Source organism: Clarias gariepinus, chromosome 16 (assembly GCF_024256425.1).
Source record: "Clarias gariepinus isolate MV-2021 ecotype Netherlands chromosome 16, CGAR_prim_01v2, whole genome shotgun sequence".
NCBI lineage: Eukaryota > Metazoa > Chordata > Actinopteri > Siluriformes > Clariidae > Clarias > Clarias gariepinus.
This window is the reverse complement of record NC_071115.1, coordinates 5588015-5615110: the sequence shown is the minus strand read 5'-3', so window position 1 is coordinate 5615110 and position 27096 is coordinate 5588015. Positions and strand designations below refer to the sequence as shown.

Here is a 27096-nt window from a genome sequence, read left to right as displayed (position 1 = left end):
TCGAAAGTGCTGGTTAACAGGATTAACGATGCCCGTCCGCATGTCGCAGCGTGATGCAACCTAGCCAAAGTTCAGTTGATAACCCTGTGGTTACCTGGCAAAGGAATGAGGAAAAAAAGTAAACAAAATCCATACGACAAAGTCCCCCAATGTGAACAAGACCCTGAGGCTACTGAAAGGAAGGGAGGGAGGGAATAAAGGGAGGAGGGGAGGCGTGTGTACAGACAAGAGAGAGAGAGAGGGAGTGAAAGAGAGTGAGAGCGAGATAGTGTGTATGCACAGCATGAACCGAAAGATTGTGCGCCTGTGAAAGAAAGTAAGACAGCAGAGAAGAAAGGGAGGAAGTTTGATAAGCATTCGGCGGAAATGTGTCTGTTGTTTGTTTAGGTCCAGGCAGCATCTGTCTATCTGTCTAACAATTCATCCAGTATTTTTTTTTTTAAAGACTATGAGTGTGTGTGGGGGACAGAAACGGTATGTGTCCACTCTTAGGATCCAGCTGTCAGCATCTGGAGGAGCCTCACGCTCCTTCAACACTACACAGGGAAAGAGCTTAGAGAGACCACTCAACTCTGGTAAGTGTGTTTTTTATATACAGTAGTCTGTGCAATGTGCTTTAGGTAATACTGTAGGTATAGAATGGTTGTCATGCTTAGAGGTGAGCCTTAGTGGAGAAAATGTCAAAGATAATTGCATTCTTTTTAACTGTCACAGCATGCCCTTAAAAAAGGTGTTTTGCTGTATCGAGTTGGCTCGGGTGATGTCAGACAAAGGTGACGGTATCAGACCTATATTTGACGTCTATATTAATATTTTTGTCCAAACATCCAGCTGAGCTATAATAATCGGTATAGGATGAAATAAGACATTTCTGTTGACTTTATTAGGAATTAATAGAAACTTCTTGTGTTTTCTGGCACGTAAACATTATATGACCTACATGGCACAGAGGTTAAATAACGGCTTAGTGCTAGAGGAAGTTTGTTGGCAAACAAGAAATACCTACAGAAAGGTCGTTGTCGTGTTAACAGCAGAAACATCAGGGACTTTTGATTTTGCAGTATAACAGAACACAGTTATGAGAATTAAAACTCCCCTTATTTCTCTATATAATCCCCTGATACACTTATCCCAGAGTTTCCCTAATGCTTGGATATCATCAGGGTAGAAAGTTTTCTCAGGACACCAGAGCCATAATTGTACTGCCTGCTTCACATATGAACTGTTGGAATCCCAGGAACTTTAATGGCTCAAATATGTGTAAATGGCTTGGGGGCGAGGTCAGGACTGTACGGGGGATGTGGCGACAACTCCTAGCTGAATCCTGTAATGTGCAAGTGGTGTTGGTGAATGATAAGAGTCTCATCATCGTACTGTGCTCGAACATCAGTAAAGTACAGTATGTACAGTACGTATCTATCTGTCTAAATGTCATCAGTTTTTTTGCTTTTTATTATAAGTCCCGGTTTGGTTTGAACACCCCTCATTTGTCTGCTGTATTTATAATAACACAACATATACTGTTTTAATATTCTTGGAAATGAACAGCGTTAACTCTATATTGTAGTTAATTAAGGTTGCAAGGAACACAACATCTGAGTTTCTGCTTGATTTAAATGACTCAATGGTTTGGTGTTATAATGGCAAAGTGGATTATTCTGCAATAAAGGCCCATTCTGACGTGTTTCATTCCTCTTATACTACAGTACTTTAATAAATGATTGCTTAAATTAATAAAAGAATTATACCATCTTATTTTACATCCTTTATTGTTACATTAAATGTTGAGGAACGATGTAGTAGCTGTTCTCGATGGCATTATATCACCCGAGTCATTGTCTTTTGCTTTTTGTTAATTGTTGTTGTATGTTACCAGGAAACGGTAAACTTGTCTGTCGTGAAGACTTTTACCTTCAAGGAAAACTTTCTGAGCAGCTTGCTGTACCTCAACATATCATTAAAAACACTGACCTGCACTCTTCAAAGTGAAGCTAAAAAGAGAAAAAGGTTCTTCAGAGAGATGCTGTAGAAGAACTGTTTCTTCTTCTTTGTGTTGGTGAATTTTGTTGTAGAATTGAAATCGTAAAATTTGGTGGCATGTCCACGCTACAAAGCAAACTAGCTTTTCATTTTACTGTACATTATTTGGGATTACGCTTTTGTTACAGTTATTCAGCTGAGGCTAGTGGACTCCAAAGTGGACCACTTTGTAAAATGGTTTTGTAACATTAGAAAATTAGATTTTTTGTTTATTTTGTCAACAAAAAACATGATTTAGTTTAACTTGTATTTTAAAGTGGATAATTCTAATTATTATATAGTTTATTTTATTTAGTCTAATAATTATTGAGTCAAAATATATTTCTCGACACAAATTGCTGCAGTAGGAGAATGGAGGTGGTGGACATTTCATTAAAATAAACTTAACAGATTTACAGGAGACACAATTTTGTCCCCAGATTTGAATTCCAAGTAGCGTGAAATGGAAATCTTTTAAATGGAAAGTTTGCTTTGTAGGGTCTACAATCTCTCATTACACACACCAAGTAGTTGGTTGTTTGGGATTTTTTTCTTTTTTTTTTTTTTCGTTTTCTTTTGCCACCACTGATTCCATCAATTTTACCTTGTCACTATTTTGTGAAATAGTCTTTTAAGGTTAGAAAATGACAATTAGGTCATTTTGACAACAAGAAAAAAACATGGTTTGTTGAGTTTGAAGTGGAATTTTTGTTTCGTAAGCATTGTTGTTTTTCTATCAAAATCCAAATACTAGCAAAAGAAAAATACTAGATAAGTACAGTAGCATTCAGATTTAGTGTTTATTTTGTCTCTATACTGAAATATAAAAAGACTTGTTGTTTAAGGATGTTAATGTGAAAACAAGCTTCAGCTTGATCACTGCAGGAAATCCTGATACTGTTTTTGACTCAAAACTTCCTTCCCTGTTGCGTCTACAATTATAGTATAAACTCTAATCACTGGAACTTTAAAGTTTAAACATGAAATCATTACCCTGACATACAGTAACTTGTTGCTGAGAGATTTGCTAATAGCAATCTGAAAACCGATCAGATGTGCTGATGTGGTATCTGACTATAAAGGACTATAAAAACAGTCTGAAGAACATCGCAGAGCTGGGGTCAGACTCTGGTAGAAGACATAGCGAACATATAAAGGCAAGATTGTACTTTAAGAAAAGTAAGGGTTTTACCACAGAAATGTGTGAAGGAGTGTCTAAGAATGGCTTGTGCTGTCTAGGTGTTAGGGCTATACACTCGTTTTGTGTCCATCAAAGCAGCACTTTGTCTCTGAGGTCATATGCAGTGTGAATAAAAATAGTTTTAAGTTCTTACTAGTACTATTGAGCCAATGTGTAGGTTGAATAAAACATTGAGGTGGTCGGCAGCACTGAGAATCTATAAACTTTCGGTCCTTCCAATTTTAGAATATCCCCTTACTAACTTAATGCATAATAGCATAAAATGGAAATCTAGTGTTCTTTGAAGGGTGAACAATTCCTTGTTCCACATACCAAGTAGTGCCCTTTGTGGGTTGGGATCTTTTTTGCTTATGTACCAATGGACATGTGTTACACATCTTACAAAGTGAATAACACAAACTCCTAAACTAGGAACTTTTGCCTTATAAACAACTAAACAAATAAAGTTTAAGTTCACATCACCAGGTTAAAATGAGAAAATTTTTATCTTAATGTGACATGGATGTGGAACACCCCCCTTCCCCCCCTTCCCCCCCACCAAGACTGGTTAGACACAAAAATCTGAACTTTTCAAACCGGACCTGGTGCACTAAATTGAATATACTGAACATTCAAAAAGTGGGAATGTGACTTAAATTCGAAAGGAAGGATGAGGAGATTGGTGATTTACTAGGGGGATCATTTTCGGTTATGAATAGGAAGATCTAATCATAAAAAAGATACAGTAATCTGCAAAGGTATTGAGTCCTTGCTCCTTTCTTCATATTAAAAAAAATCATAAAAAATTGGTCATTTATTTAACAACAACTTTATTTCCTCTGTTCCAATCAGTCGGAATTCAGCACCAGCAGTATACTAATCACCGGCCTGATCACCTGTCATCATCTGCACCTGTTTCTCACTGGTTCATGTGATAAGTCTTTATGCTTTAAGGGTTCATAGGTCACTGTGTGGCTTAACAACTGAAAATATTCCTCTAAAACTGCTAAGGTACAGGGACTGGGCTGAAAATCTGACAAAAATGAGAGCCCAAAAAGTCCTTCAGAAAGCCTGTACAACTATTACTCAAGACTACATAAAAAAAAAGTCTGGCCCTTTTGAAGCTTAGAACTATACTGTCTCTGTTTAATAAATATTAAAATGTGAATTTAAACTTAGGCATTAGACAGTTCAGTTCAAGCAAATTTTGCGAAAATGTTCGCTATTCAAGGTGGCACGGTGGTGTAGTGGTTAGCACTGGGTCCAGGCTCGATTCCCGGCCAGGCTTGATTCCTGTCCCTGTGTGCATGGAGTTTGCATGTTCTCCCCGTGCATGGTGGCCTTCTTCGGGGTACTCCGGTTTCCTCCCACAGTCTAAAGATATGTAGGTTAGGCTAATCGGCGTTCCCAAATTTCCCGTAGTGTGCGAATGAGTGAATCCAGCATCCTGCGATGGATTGGCACCCTGTCCAGGGTGTACCCCGCCTTGTGCCCTAAGTCTCCTGGGATAGGCTTCAGGTTCCCGCGACCCTGAATGCAAGATAAAGCGGTATAGATGATGAGCGAGTGAGTAAGAGTGTTAGCTATTCCCCAGTTAGCTAATTTATCTAGACTGTCTGGCCAAAAGAGAAAAAAAGCATCAATATTTAATTTAACTACCATTAGCTTTGATAACTGTGTGCATTCACCATGGCCTTCTTACGACAACCTTATCTAACATTACAATTCTTCAGTTGTTTCAGTCCAGAGTTGTATTAATTTTTGACTATAATCTTGTATTGAAGATGGGACAGTCAAACCACTATGTAATGTCTTCTCCAGTGAAACTCAAATATGTTCAGTGGGATTAAGGCCAGAACTATTTTTTTGTCCAGTTTATGTGTGAAAATGATTCCTCATGCTCCCAGAGCCACTCTTTCACAATCTGAGTCCTGGGATACGTGCCATCAGGGCATTCAGGTCGTCAGCTGACTTCATTTTATTGCCACATAACGTTACTGAGTCCAGACCTGAGAAACTGTAGGAACCCCAGATCATAACACTGTCTCCAGAGGCTTGTACAGTGGACACTATGTGTGATACAGTAGGTGCATCATTTCATGCGCTTCCCTTCTTACCCTGGAATGGACTCAATCTGGACTCATCAGGTCACATGACCTTTCTCCATCGCTTCAAAAGACCATTATTAATGCTTACACTTACACTTAAAGTGGTTTTCTTCTGGCCACACAGCTGTAGAGTTAATTTTGTCAACAAAAATAATGACGAAAAATATTAGTTGACAACATTTTTCCTGTGACTAAGACAGTGGACAGTAACAGTGACGAAATCAGCGTGCGATATCGTTGGCGAAAAAAGACGAGACCAAAATGTGGTTGAAAAAAATATCATCTAAAATAATATATAATCAAAAATATCATAAAAAAAAAAAAAAATATATATATATATATATATATGTATGGTTGTGTGTGTGACTGTTTCATATGTGTGTGTGTGTGCATGAGTGACGTTGGATTTAAGCCTTATACGGCGCCTCAGATATTTTCTTCATATTGAACCGGAGAAAAAAAAAGGCGAGGTGTCGTAATATCGGAGGGGAAACGCTGTGGGCACACAATTCCTGGGAAAAATACCACAAACCTGAAGAGACACATTAAGACATACCATAAAAATCACTCCGTTTTACAGCCTCTTTTATGTGGTAACTATGTTGCCACGTGTTAACATAATTATGTTGTGATGTATTTTATTTTGTAGTTAAACCGCTGCCCAACACATTAGTCTAATACAGTATGTTAGCAAATGATAGTGACCCCTAGGAGTTACAGTATACCTACAACAGACCAAGTGTGTAAATTCATATTTAAAAAAAATAAGAAGAATTCAAAACACTGTCCATACTGCTCCTAATGTTTTGTAGTTTAAGAAATATGGACATGTAGGAGTTGTTGTGATTTTTAAAAATATATATAAATCGCTGAAAACATCAGATTTTTTTTTACGTTTTACAATGTCAAGATTATTATTTTGTGATAAACCTTGAAAAAATGGTTTCGACTGTAGGGTTTATTAATAATAATCTTTATGCTAAAATGTTACGTTTTCATTGACTAAAACTAGACTTAAATACTTAAGGTTTCCTCTGACTCAAACTGGACTAAACAAAAATAGGATAGGGTTGATTAAAAACTTACAAGGACATTAATCCCGGGACTAAGGCTAAGACTAAAACTAAAAAAAATAGCTGACAATATTACCAGTACACAGCTGTTTAGTCCCAATGTGTTGTCACATGTTGTGTGTGTGTGTGTGTGTGTGTGTGTGTGGACATGCTTTCACTTTGACGATCTCTGATCGCGGTCATTCGTGAATTTCTTTCTGTTTGATTATATAAACGCAAATGGCAACTTAATTTCTTTTGTTACCCGAGCACTGTACCATACTGCAGACGGAAGTGTGTGTTTGTTTTCCCGTGTGTGTGTGTGTTCCTGATAAGATCTGTTGTCATGTATCACACAGTGGAATGCGAATGCTGCACCTACGTTGAATGACTCACTGGTATAACACTACTGTATGTTTTCCATTATCCCCCCCCACCAGGCTTCCTGTAAACCTGAAAAATTTACATTAAGGGTCTTTGTTTTTGTCTCCGTTACAATGCAGCAGACAAAACATCAGCCTCAAAGGAAAAAAAGAAAGAATTTTGTCTTAACCTTGATCTCAGTGATGCAGGCAGTAGATCTGAAATCGCGCTCAGTTTTTCAACATGAAGATGTAAATCTACATATAGGAATAGAGGAAAATGGGTAAAAGTTAATTCAACTGTTTGTAGGTTGGAATTTTGTTGAGTAATAATCTGGATCTAATTGCAGGAAGCGGTTCAATCAGAAGCACCTATAACACACAACATAGGATTGCTGCAACACTTACGTAACTGAAAGTTTCCTTAATGACGCTCTCTGTAACCTGAGAGTCTTTCCTAAGAGTTAAGTCCTGAGATCTAGGGTCTTCCATGCAGGCTGCCTGAGAGGCAGGAAGAGCTTGTTGAAGTCATTGACTGACTCTTAACTGTAAACATCCCCTAGAAGGCATGGTGTTAAATATTTCTGTGGGAAGAATCTCGTTCTGCCTTTTAACGCTTTAATGTTAATCCTTCTCTTATCTCTCATTCCTCTGAACACAGGAAAGATCAACGTGGAAACGCCACTTTTCCTAAAACCTCTTGAGGACTGTGTGGCTGACAGAGGAAGTGACATCACGCTGAGGGGCATCGTTGCAGGGGGTCAGCCGATCAAGGTGTCCTGGCTGCATAATGGTGAGTTAACTGGACAACTGAGCAGGAAAGTAAAGCAGGATATATAGAAATAAATAAATAAATAAATAAAAACCCTAGTCTAATTAGTCGTTTCTGTCATTCAACAAAAAGATAAATAAACATTATTTAAAACATTAAATTGGATTATTATTATTATCATTGTAACAATTTGATCATTTTAATTTATACACATTTCACATTTTACTTCCATAATTTTTATGATTGTGTAAAGTTGCGTCACGACAATCACAATTGTCAAAAGCACAATACAAATAAAATTTAATTGAATTATTATTATTATTATTATTATTATTATTATTATTATTATATGTTAAAAATGATTTTTTGATTGTGTGTGATTATTAATGTTTTGACATTAATATATATGGAAAAGGGTCATGTGACCGGATATATACTGTATTATCACAGCTGTTTTGTGTGTGTGTGTGTGTGTGTGAGTGAGACAAAGAAAAAGAGCAAGATGACCTTAGGATCTTAGGACCTTAATAAAAAGGGCTAATTAGGAAAATCTAAGTGGTTCTCATCAGGATATCACTGTGTACATGTTATGCTCAGCTTGGCAGTGGTAGTCATGGTTCTGCAGATTAATACAGGGTTTAAGTGCAATAGATTACACCCGGGTTCAGTAAATGAGATGATGTTTAACAGCTGTTAGACTTGTTCGGACTTGCAGGCCCACCAACCGTGGACGTGACCTACAGTTCATGCTTTGCAGCAAATGACTCAGATTGTTTTTTTAATTGTGAAAAAAAGGAAACAGTGGTGTAATTAATTATTTATTTTTTTTAAAGCAAAGAGGAAGGAAACTCCAAAGTGCACTGCTTCTATATTATTAGAGAGCAGTACGGTTATACAAGGCCATTTGTGGTCGATGTACATTACTTTTTTGATGGACAACATTGGATGATTCTGTATAAATAATGTTTTCACAGAATGTCTGTATAAAGAAACACAACAACCCAGGCTATGAGATAGGGACAATACACAACATTGAGTTATGCTTAATATACAGTATGAGTAATGTGCTCATGTGAGAGAGAGAGAGAGAAACAGTAGACTGAAAAATAACTAGCATTCAGTCATCAGTCACTTAAGGCTGCTTTCACACCAGGGTCTCCGGTATGGTTCTGAGGACACTTGCCCCCGGAGTCCACTACGGTTTAGTAGTGTGAACGCTGGAAAGGTCAGTGGTTTGTACCCCAGCTCCACCAGGCTGGGCCCTTGAGCAAGCCCCTTAACCCTGTCTGCTCCAGGTGTGCCATATAATTCCTGACACTGCGCTCTGACCCTAGCCTACTAACAAAGGAGCTGGAACGTGCGCAGAATAAAGAATTTCACTGTGCAGTAATGTGAATGTGATAAAGAAATAAAGGCTGAACTTAGCTATACCTAACAAAAGCAGAAGACCACTTCAGGTTCCTCTCCTGATAAATTAGAGAAACAGGGATGTGGTGATACAGTTGAAAAACCACCAGCAGATGATTTGGAGGTGTTTTTTTTTTTTTTCTCCAGCACTCTTTCGATTATATGTGTCAACAAACACTGATTATTAGATCTTAGCAGGCTGACCTTACCACAAGTAATGACTCATACCAACCCCCCCCCCCCACCCCCCCCCCCCCCCAAACATTTAATCAGTTAATCTTTATCTCTCTGCTCTTCACTTTCTCTGTTTGTTTGTTTGTTTGTTTGTTTGTTTGTTTTTTAAATTCAGGTCAGCCTTTGAGATTTCCTAAATCATCGTTCGTCAGTGGAGAGGCGAAGCTGGTTGTTAGGAGATGCGTCCCAGGGGACGCCGGAGCTTACACTTGTGTAGCTGAAAACACTGCAGGAAAAACATCCAGCAGCTCAGCAGTGTATGTCAGAGGTAACGCTAACACACAAGAACAACAACAGCTGCTGAGATTAAAAGATGACTTCCTGGACAAGAGCTGACACGCTTTATCTCTTCGCCTGTCAGCCGTATCTCTAGTCTTGACCTCGAAGTCTCTTTTGAATGCTTGTGTTTGTGCCTAATACATATTCGTGATTTGACAAAACGGTCACTGAGGTATAATTTGGTTTTTACCCCAGGGCAAAAAGATGCCCCTATGGACTCATCTTTACACCACACACAGGAGCACGGCTGCTCTTTAGAAGAGTTTGTCCTTAAATACACTCCACAGCCTCATAATCATGCCTTATCACTAATGTTTGTCTTTATTTGCTCTAGAAACGACCGTCGCTCCCTCGAACAATCGGACACGCTCGTCTCCGTCCTCTCCTTGCACGCCTCCTTTGGAAAATTGGGGCTTTAAATCGCCCAAGACCAGTTTGGAGGAAATCAGCGTCTTCAGAGGGCCGCAGTCGCCTCAGACGCAAAGTCCTCGAACACCAACGAGCCCGAGGGGTGAGTGTTCTGTCTTGAAGTGCGAATCATTTACACAACATCCTCTTTATGTTAACGCTGCTAAAGTGCAGTATGAGTACTATTACACATCAATATTGTCCTTAAACTCCACTTCGTTGTTGACCATTCAAACCGACTTGCTGATTTGGTTAGGGTGCACACGGATACACAGATTGGAAAAATATATTTTTGTAAAGTAAATAAGACAGGTCACATCAGCCATAGCGGAATATAATCTACTGAACATAACAGTAATTTTACTTCTCCTGTGTTGCTAAAGTAAAAAGGCAAACAAAGTTAAAATTGAGATTTTTGGGTTTTCATAACAGTATATAACAGTCATAAGGCTACTTGAATAGACTGTATGTCTATTTAATCTGCATATAAACCAAAGCAAGTCAAGTAGGCTTTTATTGTCACTTCAACCATATACGGTTAAGTACACAGTGAAACGAAACAACATTCTACTGTACATACAGTACAAGTGCAAAAAAAAAACCTAACTAGCTAATTTGGAGACCTAGTTAGTCAGCTAGCTGCGACAGGACAGATTGACATTTTAAGTTAAACAGAGAATATGAATAAAATAGTGCATAAATGTGTGTCGAACATGGACTATCATGGCATCACTTATTATAGACTTTATAATGATTGATAACTAGAAAACAATTAGTTCCTTTTTTAAGTAATAAAATACCCAAAATCGGGCTGTTACATGAAAATAGTTAACAATGGGACGATCTGTTGCAGACTGCTGTGACTGTTTTACTAGGATTACTGTTACCACACCAAATTATTTCATTAAAAGTACCTTTTTTTTTAGTATCTATAAGCAGATCCTGCTTTGCTTTGTTTTCCTTAGATCATTTTTTTTAAATATTTACTTATTTGTTTGTTTATTTTTTAATTACATAAAAAGTTATTCAAAGTATCAGCATATTTAAATTAAGGGCAGAATTGCCCCTCAATAAAATGTTAGTTGAACAAAATAATAATAAAAAACGTAAATAATATTATGTTTATACTGTATATAATATAATAATAATAAATAATAGTATATAAATATACTGAAGTACATTATAGCATTTATTTAATTTAGTAAAGTAGACATAATATGTAAAAATTACACCAGACCCTAAATATCTATATAGAAGTCATGAAATAACCACAACGAGAGTTATAAACAGCTATAATCTCTCAGGTCCTCATGAGCCATTGTTTTGTTTTAGACAGTAAACGCAGATAGTTAGGTTTAAAAACAAACAAACCACAAAATCCTTTTTTTTTTTTTTTTTTGGAGATGGAAAACTGATAACACTAACACTAACACTAAAAACACTAATAAATGACAAATGATTAAAGGAGCATTAATAGGTTAGATTGGATATGTTCCCACATACCTTGGGCTATAATCACAATCTCGGTCTTATTTGAAAGGTAACACTTTTGCGGTCAGTGCAATTGTGTGAATTACTGACACAGAAAAAAAAACAAAAGAAAGTCTATGTTGAAAGACTTTAGACACCTAAACTGATCAATGCCTAGGTTAGATAAATCACCTAACAAGCTTAATAAAATGTCCTCATGTTAATAACGTTAAGCTATTGTTTGTTTGTTCCTGTTCATAATTGAGTAATTAATCAAAAGTAATTAACTTTCACACCTAACAGAATTCCAAAAAGTAACAGTACAGACCTGCATTCACAAACACAACGGTTACCTTTTGTGTAAAAAAAAAAAAAAACTAATGTATTGAATGATGCTTTTCATATCATAGATTTATGGCTTAACGCCTATCATTCTCATATGAACAGGAAGTAATCGATGCCACATAAACTGTTTGCCTGTGAAGAAGATTCATGAGCGGACAGTAGCTCGTCATATCGCAGTTCTCGGAATCCAGTTGTGTGTTTTGTTATGCATAGTTGTACTGTTCCCTTTCGTGCTTGAGCCACATGCATGTCACACACAGATTGCATCTGTAACCCCTCCCCGGGCTCTTTGTGTGTTTGATCTTCTGTCCATGTTCTCCTCGGTTCTCAGAGCTCCCAGTGAAGAGAAGGAGCAGCTCGGGAACAGGTAAGACCGCTTCTCTTCCTCACTCTTCCGTCTGTTTATATCGTAAATACATTTTTCCTTCCATTTTTAAATTTGTATTATTAGTAAATCTTACAACCTTTTTTTTTCCGCTTGTGTCTTTTTAAACTATTTATTATAGGTCCTTTTTGACTGTACAGTGTTTTTTTTTTCAGTCATGCAACATTTGCGCTTGGTAAAGCCATTCATGTTACACAAGGTTAAACTGTAATCTATTAGCGGCAATTCTTGGACAAATCCACTGTAGTGCTTAAAAATCTCAGATCTGCATGTGAATCTCTGCTGGGCTTTGATTTTATATATATATATATTTTTTTAACCCGACTTCTCTTTCACCTTTTTATCATGTACGTCTAACCTCCAAAAATGTTGCCACACTGGATTTTGGCTTTGTTAGACTATAATTAGCCCAAGGGCTTTTTTTAAAAAGGAAAATATGTCTGTAGCATGTGGCTAGTCTTCACAGACATGCCTGTACTAGGAAAAAAATTGTTGTTCCTGCACAAGGAAAAAAAAAGCCAGTTTACTTGAACCTTAACCCTAAGGGCACTCGTAAAATTGTGTCTGTGTCTTAAATACACAACTACTGTAGATTATGTACAGTAGATTTACTACCACCCTTAAACTTGCATCATTTTACTGTGTATTTGAAACAATGATTTAATTGAGTGTTGATTATGATTATTAAAATTACTTTAATTACTGTACACTGAACAGGTCTGAACAATCAGTAACCATAACAAGGCGGGCTTCTTGTTAACTACAATGAATTTCCTCTTATACAACGGCACTTTTGACCTTATAGCACACAGCTGTAAAAGAGATTTGTTCATGATCACAACATATACAGTACAGTGTCACCCAAATGAGGACGGTTTCCCCTTTGAGTCTGGTTCCCCTTAAGGTTTCTTCCTCATGTTGCGTCATGAGTTTTTTTTTCCCCCTGTAACCATCGCCCCTGGCTTGATCATTAAGGATAAACTGATTAAGCTACAATTTTTTTTTCAAGTTATGCAGCCATTTTTACATTTTTCTTTTTTAATAGTAACAGCTGTCATCAAGATGGCCTTATTATTTTAAGTAAGCACCAACATTGTGAATTTGGTCATTAGTTGTTTTCTACTTTCTTTCTCTACCTTTTAAATGCAGTTCCTGTTCCAAACATTCTATTAACTCTTTATGCATTGCAAAGCTATGTACTGTGTGGTGTATTTTTTGGAATTGCCAAATGCCAAAAAAAACATAATTTCATTAAAAGCATGCGGTCTATTTAGCATAAAGTCAAATAAAGCACTCTGATCTGATTTGAATGATTACTGTATGTTTGGTGGCTCTTCGGAGAGTTTTATCATGTACTCAGCCATAAAAGTTAGATATGGGCTGAGTGGGACGTTAATTACCAGATTAAGCAGATATTGCCTCAGTGTGTAGTTATAGTGTAACGCAATACACATATTTATTTCTGTAGCTGCTTAGAGCTTAAAATTACTATATATATATATATATATATATATATATATATATATATATATATATATATATAGTATTATGAAAATGTGTTAAAAGCAGTAGAGCTTTATTGCAATCATTATTAACACTGCAATATTATATAACATTACTATAAAGACATGGATGTCCCACTAAACATTAACAAGCTGCACAATTAAATGTAAAGATGCAGTCATAGTGCTGGAATGTGAGTACAGCGAGGTCTTGCTTAAATTAAACTGTTACAATCTTGATGCTCCCTAGCAAATTCAAGCCTGATTAGTCTCACTAACGAATGGTTTTCTGATGGAAACACAACTGTTTAGTGTTTTTTTTCTTTTCACCAGTTAGTGTATAATACAGTTCAGTTTCACACATGGCTGATAACAGTCCCCTGTGTCCTCTTGTCCCTGCAGTCGTCCCTCTGCAAATTGTGTCGTCTCAGGTTCAGGTGAATGTGCGGGTGGGTGAGACGGCCCGGTTGAGTTGTACCTTCACGGGCAATCCACCCATCGTTTCCTGTTGGATTTATAACAAAAAAGAGGTACTGACACACATGCGAAGACATTTTCATATTTATTCTGGTTGTGATTGCTGTTATCACTTTACAAAATTCAGGAGACTTGACTCGTAACAAAAAATAGTTCAATGAATTATCAAAAATAGTAATACGTTTAAAACTGAACAAATGCTATACCCAAGGATTAAAAAACAGGGGATGCAGGAACATAATAATAATAAAAATAATAATAATAATAATAATAATGATAAATAATGTAAATACAAATTTGCATATTAGACAGCATCAACCAGTGGATTTTGGTATCAGTTTATATTTTGATTTAAAGTATGATTTTTTTTCTGCACTGCTAATTTTCGGAAGTTTGGAAAAGTTATAAAAAGAATAAAGCACTTGATGAATTGCTGTTATTGACAAGATGGTGTCATGCAACCCTAAGCTACCCTTCGTCAAATGTGGGCAAAGTGCACAAATTCTGTTTAAAAGGAAAGATACTTTTTACTCAAGTAAAAAAGTCCTCCATTTACTGTACAATTCTGCTTCAGAAAAAGTACAGTAGTTTCCTTAAGTATTGAGCTTGTATTAGCACACTACTACAGCCTTTAAAACCTAGTAGAATACTAGTCTCTCTCTCTCTCTCAAGAATGTAAATCACACTATTTACACATAATAGTCAGCAGGTTCTGATATCAAAACTTTACACAGCTCTATGTTACAGTATGTAACGCAATACCATGCAGAACTGTAGTAAAATACAAAACACTGGTTTTGTTGTAGGATGTAATGAAGTAAAAGTTAAAAAGAAATTACTTTACTTGAGTAGTTTTATTAGTGATTATTTTTTTTATTTTTTTTACTTTTACTCCATTACATATATAGCAAAACTTAAGTACAGACGGGAAATATAAACTGTAAATGTACTTAGTTACCTTCCAACTCTGCATCTCAGATTATAATCTGCACACAGTCATTTCCAGGTGGCACGATGACTTAGTGGTTAGCACTGTGACCTCGCACCTAAAGAGATGAGGGTTAGGGTTAGGGTTGGGGTTAAGGTTAGGGTTGGGGTTGGACCCCGCCTCGGGGGCTGTGTGCATGTTCCCCTGGTATAACATTGAACATGAAAGATTTCACGCATTCAGTAGTTTGAATATAGAGAGAGGTCCAAAAAATGTATACACAGTTCAAAACTTATTATCTATATATACCCTTCAAAAAAATAATAAAAACCTCAAATGGAAATTATGGCAGTAATGTGTAGTATTATGTTTCCTCTAAAGATGCCAATAGTTGCACTGTTGTTGATGCGATCCTGTGTATACATTTTTTGGGCCCCTCTGTAGTTCAGAAAATAATAATAAAAAATAATTCTTTTAAAAACCCTCCTAAATAACATAAATATATGAAACAAAAAAATGGAAGACCAAAATATATGCATTGATGTAATATTGGAACAAAAATCCTTTGTTACAACAAACATAATAATAAAGGATGTGAATTAAATCTGCCTGTAGGTTCTCGAAGACTCCAGGTTTAGGATCGACGGCGGCACTGAGAGCAGCACTCTGATCATTTCAGACACTCGACCCGAGGACACTGGACGCTACACGCTGCTCGTGCGAGACCGTAAAGGTTCCTCCCAGCACTCGCTCACACTTTCTGTCATCGGTAAGCTCCGCTTTATGTGGTAACTATACAGTAGGTTTCATTTAGCAGCATAGCCTTATGTCTGTAGTCTAAAACTGAAGGAAATCAATGTTGAAGATTTGCTGGTGTGTATGTGTTATAGACCGACCCCAGCCACCTGCCTCGTCCCCGCTGGTGTGTGTGTGCTCCTCACACTCCCTCGTACTCACCTGGTCAGGGCCGTGCTACGACGGCGGGTCAGTCATCACCGGTTACGTGGTGGAGGTTCAGCAGGTCAGCTCACACAAGGCAGGTTGCTGGACCGAGCTCTCAGCTAGTTGTAAAAGCACCTCCCTCAGGGTGAGCTCAGGACTCCAGCCACAGGAGGAGTATCGATTCCGGGTCAGAGCCTGTAACGCTGTGGGACGCGGTGACCCCAGTCCAGAGTCTCAGGTGGTCAGGATGGACACCAGTGCAGGTGAGAAAAACTATTATATCGTAAATGCGACCCTTTTAGGTTAGTGAACACACATGGTGGTGTGCGTTCTTAGGAAAAAAATTAATGACAAGATTGTGTCGTTCCCAAAAGCAGAGTTACTGTTACTGTAGTTGATTATTCTCTCATTACAGCATGAAATGTCATATTTTATTCTTCTTAACCAACAATTATAATTTGTATAAATACTGTAAAGAATCGTGCATTTATCATTACATTTAGTGTGAAATGTACAGGAAACAAGGTCTCTCATTATTATAACTATTATAAGATCGTTAATAACCTATCCATCTGTTGTTGTTTTTTTCCTATTTGGATTGAATGTGATTTTTTTTTTAATAATTGCCGCTTTTCATTGTTACATTAAAAACCAAATGGCCAAAACACAGTATTGGTGCTTTTTTATGTAATACATATAATACAGAAAATCTGTGTGGCCAAAAAAGCTACTTATGAAGTTTATTCAACGTGGAAGTGACCAATCTTGATTCCATCAGTTCAAGTTGATAACTTCTGCGGTTTTAAGAGAGATGATTTTATATGTTCCCCAAAAATGGCAATTTTTTCAGCGTTATATTGTCTCGCTTTAACCAAGTAATAATCTAAAATGCAAATTATTAATTTATCTTTATGAGTATTGATACTAAAGAAGCATACTGTATGACCTGTTGTTGCTTAATCGACAAATTCAAATTCAAATTTTATTTGTCACGTACACAGTCATACACAGTACGATATGCAGTGAAATGCTTATACGACCACCAGTGACCTTAAAAAACTACTTATACGTTAGAAATAAATATGGATAAAGAGAAATACTAAAGAAAAGAAAATAAATTGGACATTGGTTTTTGGTAAAAAAAAACTTCTGTAGTGTCCATAACCCTGTCAAATTCATGTTGCAATAACTTTTTTTAGGATTTTGTCTTTTCATGTGAACTCCAACTCACTTCCAACTGTCATTTTATCTGAATGACAGTTAAGATCATTGAAAGAATGCATTTGAAAAAAAGTTACAGACACTACATACATAAAATGGCATGAAATTGTATTTAGAAAATGTTTTTTGTTTATCTGATAAAAACATAAATGTGTATGTAAATTTTCAAAAAACAAACCCCAAAAAACAAAGCATGATTTTGTAGAAAATATTTTGAAAAATCACTTTTTTTGCCTAGGTGAGGCACTTTTTAGCACCGAAACCATGTTTTGAAAGTTATTATTGGAAAACTTTATTTCAATCTATTAAATAATTAATTAATTAATTAATTAATTAATTAATTAATTAATCTATATATTGTGCTAAAATAATATTGCAGTACCACCAAAATCCACTAGGGAAGTGATAGTCAGGTTAAAAAGTCAAAAGTTTCATAAGAACCAGTAAGAATTATTAATATCTCTTTGTAATTGATATGTCTGAACCTAATGCCATACACATTTAAATGTTCACTTGTGACAAAATGATTGTAACAAACGCCTAGTTTCAAAATATTTGTCCCTGATTACTGGGAATTTTTTTTTATTTTTTCTTTATTATACCTATAAAACCAAAATAAAATCATTTGCACTCATCCTTGGTGTACAGTATGTAATACATAAATGTGCTAATGAATGTGTCCTTCTTCAAAGGTGAGCCACGTGGAGAGAAGAGAAACAATTACGTCACTGTTACCATTGATGAGAAACACAAAGTCACTGACCACTACAATGTTCTGGACAAACTGGGAGTGTAAGTAAACAGATTGCATGTAAGAAACTTGGCTCACGTCAGCTCTTGTTTCGAAGAGAAATAAAAAGATGCCAAAAAATGTCTAAGCTAATCCCTGAAAAGCTTCAGCGTGTGCAAACATGAGAGTGTTAAGAAGACACGTGAAGAATATGATATATTTCCAGCCAGTTCGGGAGAACTTTGATATTTTCAGGAATAGATTCCTTGAGGGTGTCTGCGAAAGGGTTGGGATCAGCTGTCACTCTGCCATTCACATGGTTTAATAAGGTATAATAAAGTTTTTTAACACCTACCTTAGGGCTTGGAGGTATTTATGAATGTTTGGGGTGTAAAGCATTTTATAGTTGCAGCAGAGTGATGAATCACAGAGAAAGGGAAGCAGTTTCGTAGACTTTCAGACCCTATATAGACAAAAGTATTGAACTCAGGTGTTTCAATGAATCATACCCCTTATCCCCAGTGAAGGGTAATCTTGATCCCTCAGCATGCCAGGCCATCTTAACCAATGCTACTGTATGCTTCCAACTTTGTAGTAACGGTTTGGTGAAGGCCCTTTTCTATTCCAACATGACTGTGTCCCAGTGCACAAAGCAAGGACTATAAAGACACGGTTTGATGTTTTTGGACATTAAGCTTTATGTACTTGTGGTTATTCACCAAAATTTTAACACTTTTCCCTCTCACTTTTTTTATTTTATTTTAAATCTCTGTTTCCAGAGGGAAGTTCGGTCATGTGTACCGTCTGACCCATAAGGAGACCGGAGAGGTGTTTGCTGGAAAGTTCTATAAGGGTCGTCGTGCGAAAGAGAGAGAAGCGGCTAAGAAGGAGATCGAGCTGATGAACTCCCTACATCATCCCAAACTGGTGCAGTGCCTGGCGGCGTATGATAACAAGCCTGAGATAGTGATGGTCATGGAGTTGTGAGTATCCACAGTGCACACTACACTATGTGGTTTGTCTTGGATAGTAACCATTTGGATTCATGTACAGTGCTTTTAAAAATAGGCATTATAGATATCTGGAGATTTAAGTATGAATCTGTAAAACTGTAAAACTTTAAAACTGTAAAACTCTTTACCAACAAATCATCATGTTAATGTTTGATACTAAGATGCTTCATTTGAATGCTCCGATTTTATCCGTGTACTATGAGTATATTAATACTGTATAACGTATATTTTAAAATAAGTACACTACATCTTTAATTCATGAAAAAATACCAAATAATGCCCGATGTTCATCAATTTTAAACATTTATGAGAGTAGATAGCTACAGAAGCGCATTGCATTCACAAAAGAAAAAAAAATCTCATGAATCATGTCATAATTATGACTTAATATATCATAATTATGAGATCCTGATCTCATAATTATGACTTACCATCTCATAATTGTCAAATGACTTAATATCTCATAATTATGAAATAATTATCTCATAATTATGAAATAATTATCTCATAATTATGACTTACTATCTCATAATTATGACTTAATATCTCATAATTCTGACTTAATATCTCATAATTATGAGATAATTATCTCATAATTATAACCTACTCTCATAAGTTATAATTATGAGATAAGGAGAGGCAGTTTGTGGAAGGGGCATTTTAGCGCATGACATCGGAAACGAAAGTTACTGCATCCTTTTGCTCGGAAACGAAGATCCATAATTTTTAATAGGTGCCAGATGATTCTCTGAGATACCACAAAGCCAGCTTGGATGCATTTTAAATGGATGATTTTGTATCCATGAAGCATTCCATATTGGTTTTGTTACGTAGGGGCGGTATGGAGAGCCGCACCACGAAATCTTAAGATGTGTATAAGAGCCCTAACGCAGGGCTTTAGAGGGGATCAATGAAATAGGAGTTGTTGTGAGAGTGCTTATGATACACACGGGAAGACCTTATCGTTTGGAGATAGCGGGGGTTTATTAATTAGGACTTTATAGGAAACAAAATGAAACTGAAAACACAAAATGAACAGAGCCCTAACCTAATAATTAATATTATCTCATAATTATGAGATATTAAGTCATAATTATGACATAAGTCCTCTGATTTTTTTTTTCTTTTGTGAATACAATGAGCTTCCGTAGATAGCTTTGTCATTCAACCCATATACATGTATACAGTAGAGGACGATCCTGTTCTGTGTTCGATTCAAACCGGGACTTTTGATTGCACAGAATAACAGAACACAGTTCTGAGAGTAAAATCTCCCTTTATTCCACTATATAATCCTCTGCTACACTGATGCACTCATCCCAGTGTTTCACTAGAGCTTGGACACCATCAAGGTAGAACGTTTTTATCAGTACGCCAGAGCCATGATCGGACTTCTCGCTCTAGTCTGAATTTCCGGCCTCCCAGGAACTCCTTCAAAATACGTGGAAATGTCTTGAAGTGAGGTCTATACGGGGGATGTGGCAATAACTCACAGCTACAGAGTTCCTGTAACGTCTAAGTGGTGTTGGTGAATGATTGTGTGGACAGTTCCCACAGACGGATTTATCTCTTTCACAAGTTGGCGATACATTATCCGTTAATTTTCAAGGATCAGGCGCTCCACACAAGGAATGTTCACGTGAGCGTCCGCAGTAGGCCAGTTTTCTTTGAAACTGTCTCGTCAATCTCATGTTTTATTGCAGTTAAGAGACTCATCACCATACTGTGCTTGAAGCCTTCTGTAAATGTCAATCAGCTTTACGCCTTTATTTACCAGCAATTTCATCACAAGTCCCGGTTTAAAATCGTCATAGTTTCAAGCAACCTAGTTTGATCAAACCAGTCTGTTCCACTAAACCCAGGGTGAATGTAATACGTATGTATGTCTGTGTGTGTAGCATTCCAGGTGGGGAGCTTTTTGAGCGTATTGTGGATGATAACTTCGAGCACACGGAGCAATCGAGTGTAGGTTATATGCGTCAGATCCTGCAGGGGATTCAGTACGTGCACCAGCAGAATATCGTTCACCTGGATCTAAAACCGGAGAACATTGTGTGTGAGGACAGAACCGGCTTTCAGATTAAGATTATCGACTTCGGGCTTGCCAGCAAGTTGGGTGAGTGTGTACGGGTCAGTGTGTGTACGGGTCAGTGTGTGTACGGGTCAGTTTTCAAATGTGTATTAAATATGGTATGTGTGTGTGTGTGTGTGTGTGTGTGTGTGTGTGTGTGTGTGTGTGTTGCTCAGACTCTTCCACTCCTCTGAAGGTGATGCATGGAACCCCTGAGTTTGTGGCTCCGGAGGTCATCAACTATGAACCTGTGTGTCTGAACACAGACATGTGGAGCATTGGCGTTATCTGTTACATACTGTAAGTTTCATCTCTCTCTCTCTCTTACAACATGGAAACACTTCCTGTTGTTTACGGGACAACTTTGACTATTGTCATAAATTGCCCAGAGGATTTCTGCCACAAGTAAACAAGAAAGTGCAACATGCAGCAACAAGACTACTACTGTACCGCTCAAAACAACGATCTCATATGAAACCAGTTTTATCACCACGCCATTGGCAGCCTGTTTTCTTTTTACTGTTACTGACCTTTTTAGGGTCAATGCAGATTGATGTAGAATTGATGATAGAAATACTTGCATTTCCATTCTTATCGTTTTATAATACAGCACCTTTTATAATGAATCTCGTTGAAAGTCCGATAAGCTGCAGTATGTTCCAAGGTTGGAGCTGAGAAACAATGGTGAAGCAGAGATCAATCAAGAACACACTTATTGACCTGGTACACGTGACCTCATGACCCCCATCGTCCCGCCCACTTTGGGACAGCAAAGGGAACGGTACTTACCGGATGCCAGTGCCAAAACACACATTTAAAACGGATCACGGAAGAATTTTGAGCATGAACATACATCTGATAACATTGTCACCTTAAAAAACACTTTGTCTTCTTAGTAATTGCTTCTTAGTTGTTTCTTAAAATGCCTCTTAACCGACTGTGTGTAAAACGTTGTGTGTCATGCCTAAGCCAAGCTACAAAGCTAATTAGCTTCTAAAACAAACCTCAATCCAAAATCCCTCTCTAACCCCTGATCAAGGGCACTACTTGTGTGGAACAAGGGATTGAACACCCTACATAGTGCATTCACATTTTATACTATTTGGAAGTCAACCTTTGGTTCAGACATTTGGTTCGCTATTAATTCCATCCAGGAACTCCAGGAAGTCTATCTAGGAACTTCTGTAGTCCAATTAGGGACTGTGGAGGAAAATGGTGGCCATTGTATTTAGTCCCCATTTTAACGGCCATGGTAGAACCTCCAGGCAACACTCTCACACTAGGGGCAATTTGGAAACTAATCTGCATGTCTTTGAACTGTGGGGTGAAACCGGAGTACCTGGAGGAAACCCACCATGCACAGGGAGAACATCCATGCACACCAACTCTAAGGCGAGATTCGAACCCAGACCCTGGAGGTGTGAGGTGACTCTGCTAACCACTAAGCTACCTAGCTAGCTAAAGTTTTTTTTTTAAATACTGGAATTATATTTCCTGATTCTTTTAGGTAACTTTGTTTGCAGATCCGAGTACACATGACTGAAAGTGAATGTCATTTGAGAAAGTCCTGGTAGATGTTCTCATTGGCTTTTCATGCAACGTTCAAATGCTTCAACAATATAATGCAAACAATACCAACAAGTAAATCCAGATAGTTTTGCATTCTTTAAGAGTAGACAGATGAACTGTAGTATACTGGTATTAAAGGTTAACCACAAGTTTTACGTCATGCAACAACAAAAAAACAGACATATTTCTAAAAGTATAATTATGCTGATACATTTTTTTTTATCAAAATGATCTTTTATCCTGTTTTGGTGTGACTGAATCCATCACCAGCGTTCCATTCATTTCCTCGGTTTAGTGGTGTTTTGCTTTGGGCTTTAAAATACAGTAGTCTTAAAAAATGGTAGCCAGCCATCTAGTGGTTTCTCTCATCATTGCATGTGTAATATAATAAGCTATTAACAGAATGAACTGTGTACAGGTTGAGTGGAGAATCTCCGTTCCAAGGAGACAGCGATACAGAGACTCTGGCTTTAGTGACCGCGGCCCAGTGGGAGTTCGACGAGGAGAGTTTTGAGGACATCTCAAACCAAGCCAAAGACTTTATCAGCTCTCTACTGCAGAAAAACACCAAGTTAGACATTTGTAAACACTCTCTCACACACATACACATGTACACACAGATGCACACGGAAACATGCGGTCCTCTCCCTACACAGGAACCGGATGTCCTGCGATAAAGCTCTGTCTCATGCTTGGACGGCGACGTTGGAGTCTACAGAACCGGTCTCTGCTAAGAACCTCTCCAAAGACAAGATGAAGAAGTACTTAGCCAGGCAGAAGTGGAAGGTACTAAAAATTTATGAGAGAAAAAAAAAAAAGAAAGTTACAGATGACTGCAGTAAGACAAAGTCTCAGAAAACAAGCACAATTTCCTTATTTACAAAAAGCTCTAAAACATCTGCTTCCATCTGGATATAGCAAAAACCCATTCTCATTCTACAATATTGATGATTTTCAAAAGTCAGTTTTTTTTAATTAAAGAATGAAACGTTATACTGTTTAGTTTTTATTGTCGCTTATGTTATTGCAGATATACACTCACTACCCAGTGCATTACTATAGGTACATCTTGCTAGTACTGAGTTAAACCCCTTTTGCATTCAGAACTGCCTTCATTTTTCATGGCATAGATACGACACGGTGCTGGAAGCTTCCCTTTTTTATGTTTATTTGTCCATATTGACGTGACAACATTCTGTAGTTACTGAAGATTTGTCAATTGCACATCCATAACGCGAATCTGGTGACTCCGGAGACCATGTGAGTACAGTGATCTCACTGTCATGTTCAATAAACCAGTTAGAGATAATTTTAGCTTTGTGACCTGCTGCTTTATCCTGTGCTTATAAAGGATTGGACCCAATACTCAGGTAGGCTGTGGTGTTGAAACCCTGCTCAATTAGTACTAAGGGTCAACTGGAACTAAGTGTGCCAAGAAAATCCACACCACAGCACCACCAGCAACCTGAAACGCTAATACAAGGCAGAATGGGTCCATGCTTTCATGTTGTTTTACGCCAAATTCTGGCCCGACCATCCGACATCAACATTTAAACTTTGAGACTCATCTGACCAGGAAAAAATTTTCAATCTTCTATTGTCCAATTTTGTGAATTGTAGCCTCAGTTTCATGGTCTCAACTATCAGGACTGTTATCCGATGGTGTGGTCTTCTAATGATGTATCTGATCTGGTTCAAGGTTCGATGAATTGTGTGTTTAGAGATTCTCTTCCGCATACCTTGGTTGTATGTTGCCTTTCTATCAGCTCAAACCAGTCTGGCCATTCTTCTCTGACCTTTGACATCAACAAGGCATTTTCACCCAGAGATTTGCTTCTCACTGGAGATGTTCTCTTTATCAGGCCATTCTTTGTAACCTGTAGAGATGGTTTTGAGTGAAAATCCCAGTAGATTAGTAGTTTTGGAAATACTCACCAACAACCAAGCAACGTTCAAAGTCATTTAAATCACATTTGTTCACCATTCTAAGGCTCGGTTTGACGTTGATATGCTGAAATGCATTGAGTTGCTGCAATGCAGATATCTGTGCTAAAGAGCAGTCGAACAGGTTGTACAGGTCTATCTCTCTTAAAGTTAATTAGAAAGAATTGGCATGTTATAAAGAAACTAGAAATCGCAACATACTCTCTCATGAAGAGCTTAATCACTTTTTAGAAGAAAATTTAGAACTTGAAGAATTGTAATGTAAAATAAACATCTTATCCTTTACCCCTTTGCAATTTCAATTCATGTACTGTTAGCCATGTTGTAGGGCCACCATATGAGTCGTTAATCTCTAATAGAATCAGCATCCTAATGAGATAAAACGAGGGCATTAATTTAAACCTGCTACAGTGACAGAAGATTTATTAACACTTATTTAACACTTGGGTTTGACAAATAATTTTCATCAGTTGATTTTTTTTATTTTAAAATCAGTACTCAGATCAAACTCGTTATCCCATTACCATTTTCCTAAAAAAAATATATTAATTGATTGATCAGATTGATCTGGTAAATCAGTTAAAAAAAAGTCAAAAAGGTTTGTGAATCATTGTCATGGCGAGTAACAGACACTGTCAATGCCATTTGTTTTTTGTGAACAGAAAACAGGAAAAGCCGTGCTGGCTCTGAAGAGGATGGCCCTGCTGTCCAAATCGGACAACTCCACGTCTCTCACCAGCCCTGTGGACGGTAAACACACACTCACATACAGGACCTACTGCAGAATATTCACCATAACCAAGCGTAACTTCATCGTCATACAATTAATTGTACCATCATTAAAATTTTATTGACCAACAAAAACATAATGACCAATCAATATATCAGTAAAAATAAAGCCCTAATATATACATTAATAGTTAATATGTTAGTGGATCCAGGTTGTTAAAAAGTCCACTTTGTAACTACTATTGTTCATGCTTTTTTTTTTTTTTTTGCTATATTGGTTTACCTATTTCTGCCAAGCACTGTTTGATTCATTTTATAAAATACTTTTTTTTGTGCCAGTCAGTATCTTCCCACACAGTGATAGTGTCTGAACTTTCCTTGCTGCAGATACAAAGCATGTGCTGAAGTCCCTGGAGAAAAGGATGCAGTCGAAACCTGAGTTCATTAAGACTCCAGTGGACTTGTCAGTGTTTGAGGACTCCACTGCGGAGCTCGTCTGTCATGTCACTGGTTAGACGCGTTATTATCATCATCATCAAACTAATGTTTATTTATACATTTACTGCATTTAGTAAAGACCCTGCTCAAAGAAATTAGGGGAAGACTTGGTCCCGGTTTGACTTGTGTTGCAGGTTACCCAGACCCTGAAGTGCTGTGGTTAAGGGATGGTGCGGTTCTGGAGGAGGAGGATGGCTGTGTGCAGGTGGATTATGAGGAAGACGGGATGTGTGTCCTCACACTGGACGGCGTCACCCTGCAGCACAGCGGCACATACACCTGCAAAGCCACCAACATGCACGGGGAGGCGTTCTGCTCTGCTAAAATCACTGTAGTGGACCAGGACAAACACAGAGACTGATTAAAAAAAAAAATACATAGATATATATAGATGCTTTAATATACATAAATATACAAGCTGTCTGAAAAGTCTTCATTTAGAGGTGAAATTAAAACAAGACAAAATGTTAATTTATTCACAGAATATCCTCTACATATTTGTGAAGACACACAGGGAGCTTTGCTCCCCTATATATATATATATATATATATATATATATATATATATATATATATATATATATATATATTACACATACACTTCAGGAAATTTTTTTTTATTGCTATATGTTATATATATATATATATATATATATATATATATATATAATGATAATATTATTAATATTATATTAATATAATATACATCATAATATTTTTCTTTTCCTGAAGTGTGTATACATTTTTTGGCTGACTCTGTGCGTGATATATATATGTATATAGGATCAATAATCCCTTCTCATGGCGGAGGGCGCCTGGAAATGTCTCAGGGCGCTATTGATGACATCATGCAACTTCGTCTGCAGCAGTCGTCTACGAAACCTCTTGGACAACTCGCACATACGGCCAGGAGGTCTTATTAAACATGTCAAAGAGCTGTGCAAAAATGGGCAAAATTGCATGTGTATCGTGTCACCATCGTTCAGGAGTTGATACTGTCACAGGGTCCCGGTACGTTCAGGAACATGGAACATGCTGCGTCGAGATTTGTCTGGCAGAAAATGGAGATTCAGTTCAATTCAATTAATTTTATTTGTACAGTATAGTGCTTTTAACAATTGTCATTGTCGCAAAGCAGCTTTACACAATCAAAAGAATATTATGGAAATGTGTATAAAATGTGAAAATGTGTATAAATAAAAATGTCTAGATAATCCCTGATCCCGAGATCACTTCCAGTATCGCATGTAACACAATATGTCGAGGTATGTAGCATTTTTTTTTTTTTTGGTTTAGATAGCTTCATCATAGTGAAAGTTATTACAGAATAAAGGTTTTTGTCACAACTTTGTCTACTGTTTTTTATGAATGTTTTTATAGCTGCAAAGTTCATATAAAAAAAATCCAACAACCACAACAACACCAGAGGCTCCACAAGAGGCACTCCTGGC

The 27096-nt window shown here is 37.2% G+C and overlaps 1 protein-coding gene across 1 annotated transcript; it reads left to right on the top strand.

Moving 5' to 3' along the window:
• The first annotated feature begins 273 nt into the window (after positions 1 to 273).
• Positions 274 to 26138, top strand: mylk5 (myosin, light chain kinase 5). Its single transcript, XM_053514398.1, has 17 exons — positions 274 to 575; positions 7383 to 7514; positions 9250 to 9402; positions 9748 to 9924; positions 11968 to 12003; positions 13926 to 14053; positions 15544 to 15697; positions 15819 to 16133; positions 17784 to 17883; positions 18601 to 18804; positions 20733 to 20950; positions 21082 to 21205; positions 22893 to 23045; positions 23131 to 23260; positions 25081 to 25168; positions 25535 to 25657; positions 25780 to 26138. Exons 1-17 carry the CDS (start codon positions 449 to 451, stop codon positions 26004 to 26006), a joined length of 2589 nt encoding a protein of 862 aa, XP_053370373.1. The 5' UTR covers positions 274 to 448; the 3' UTR covers positions 26007 to 26138.
• The last annotated feature ends 958 nt before the right edge of the window (positions 26139 to 27096 follow it).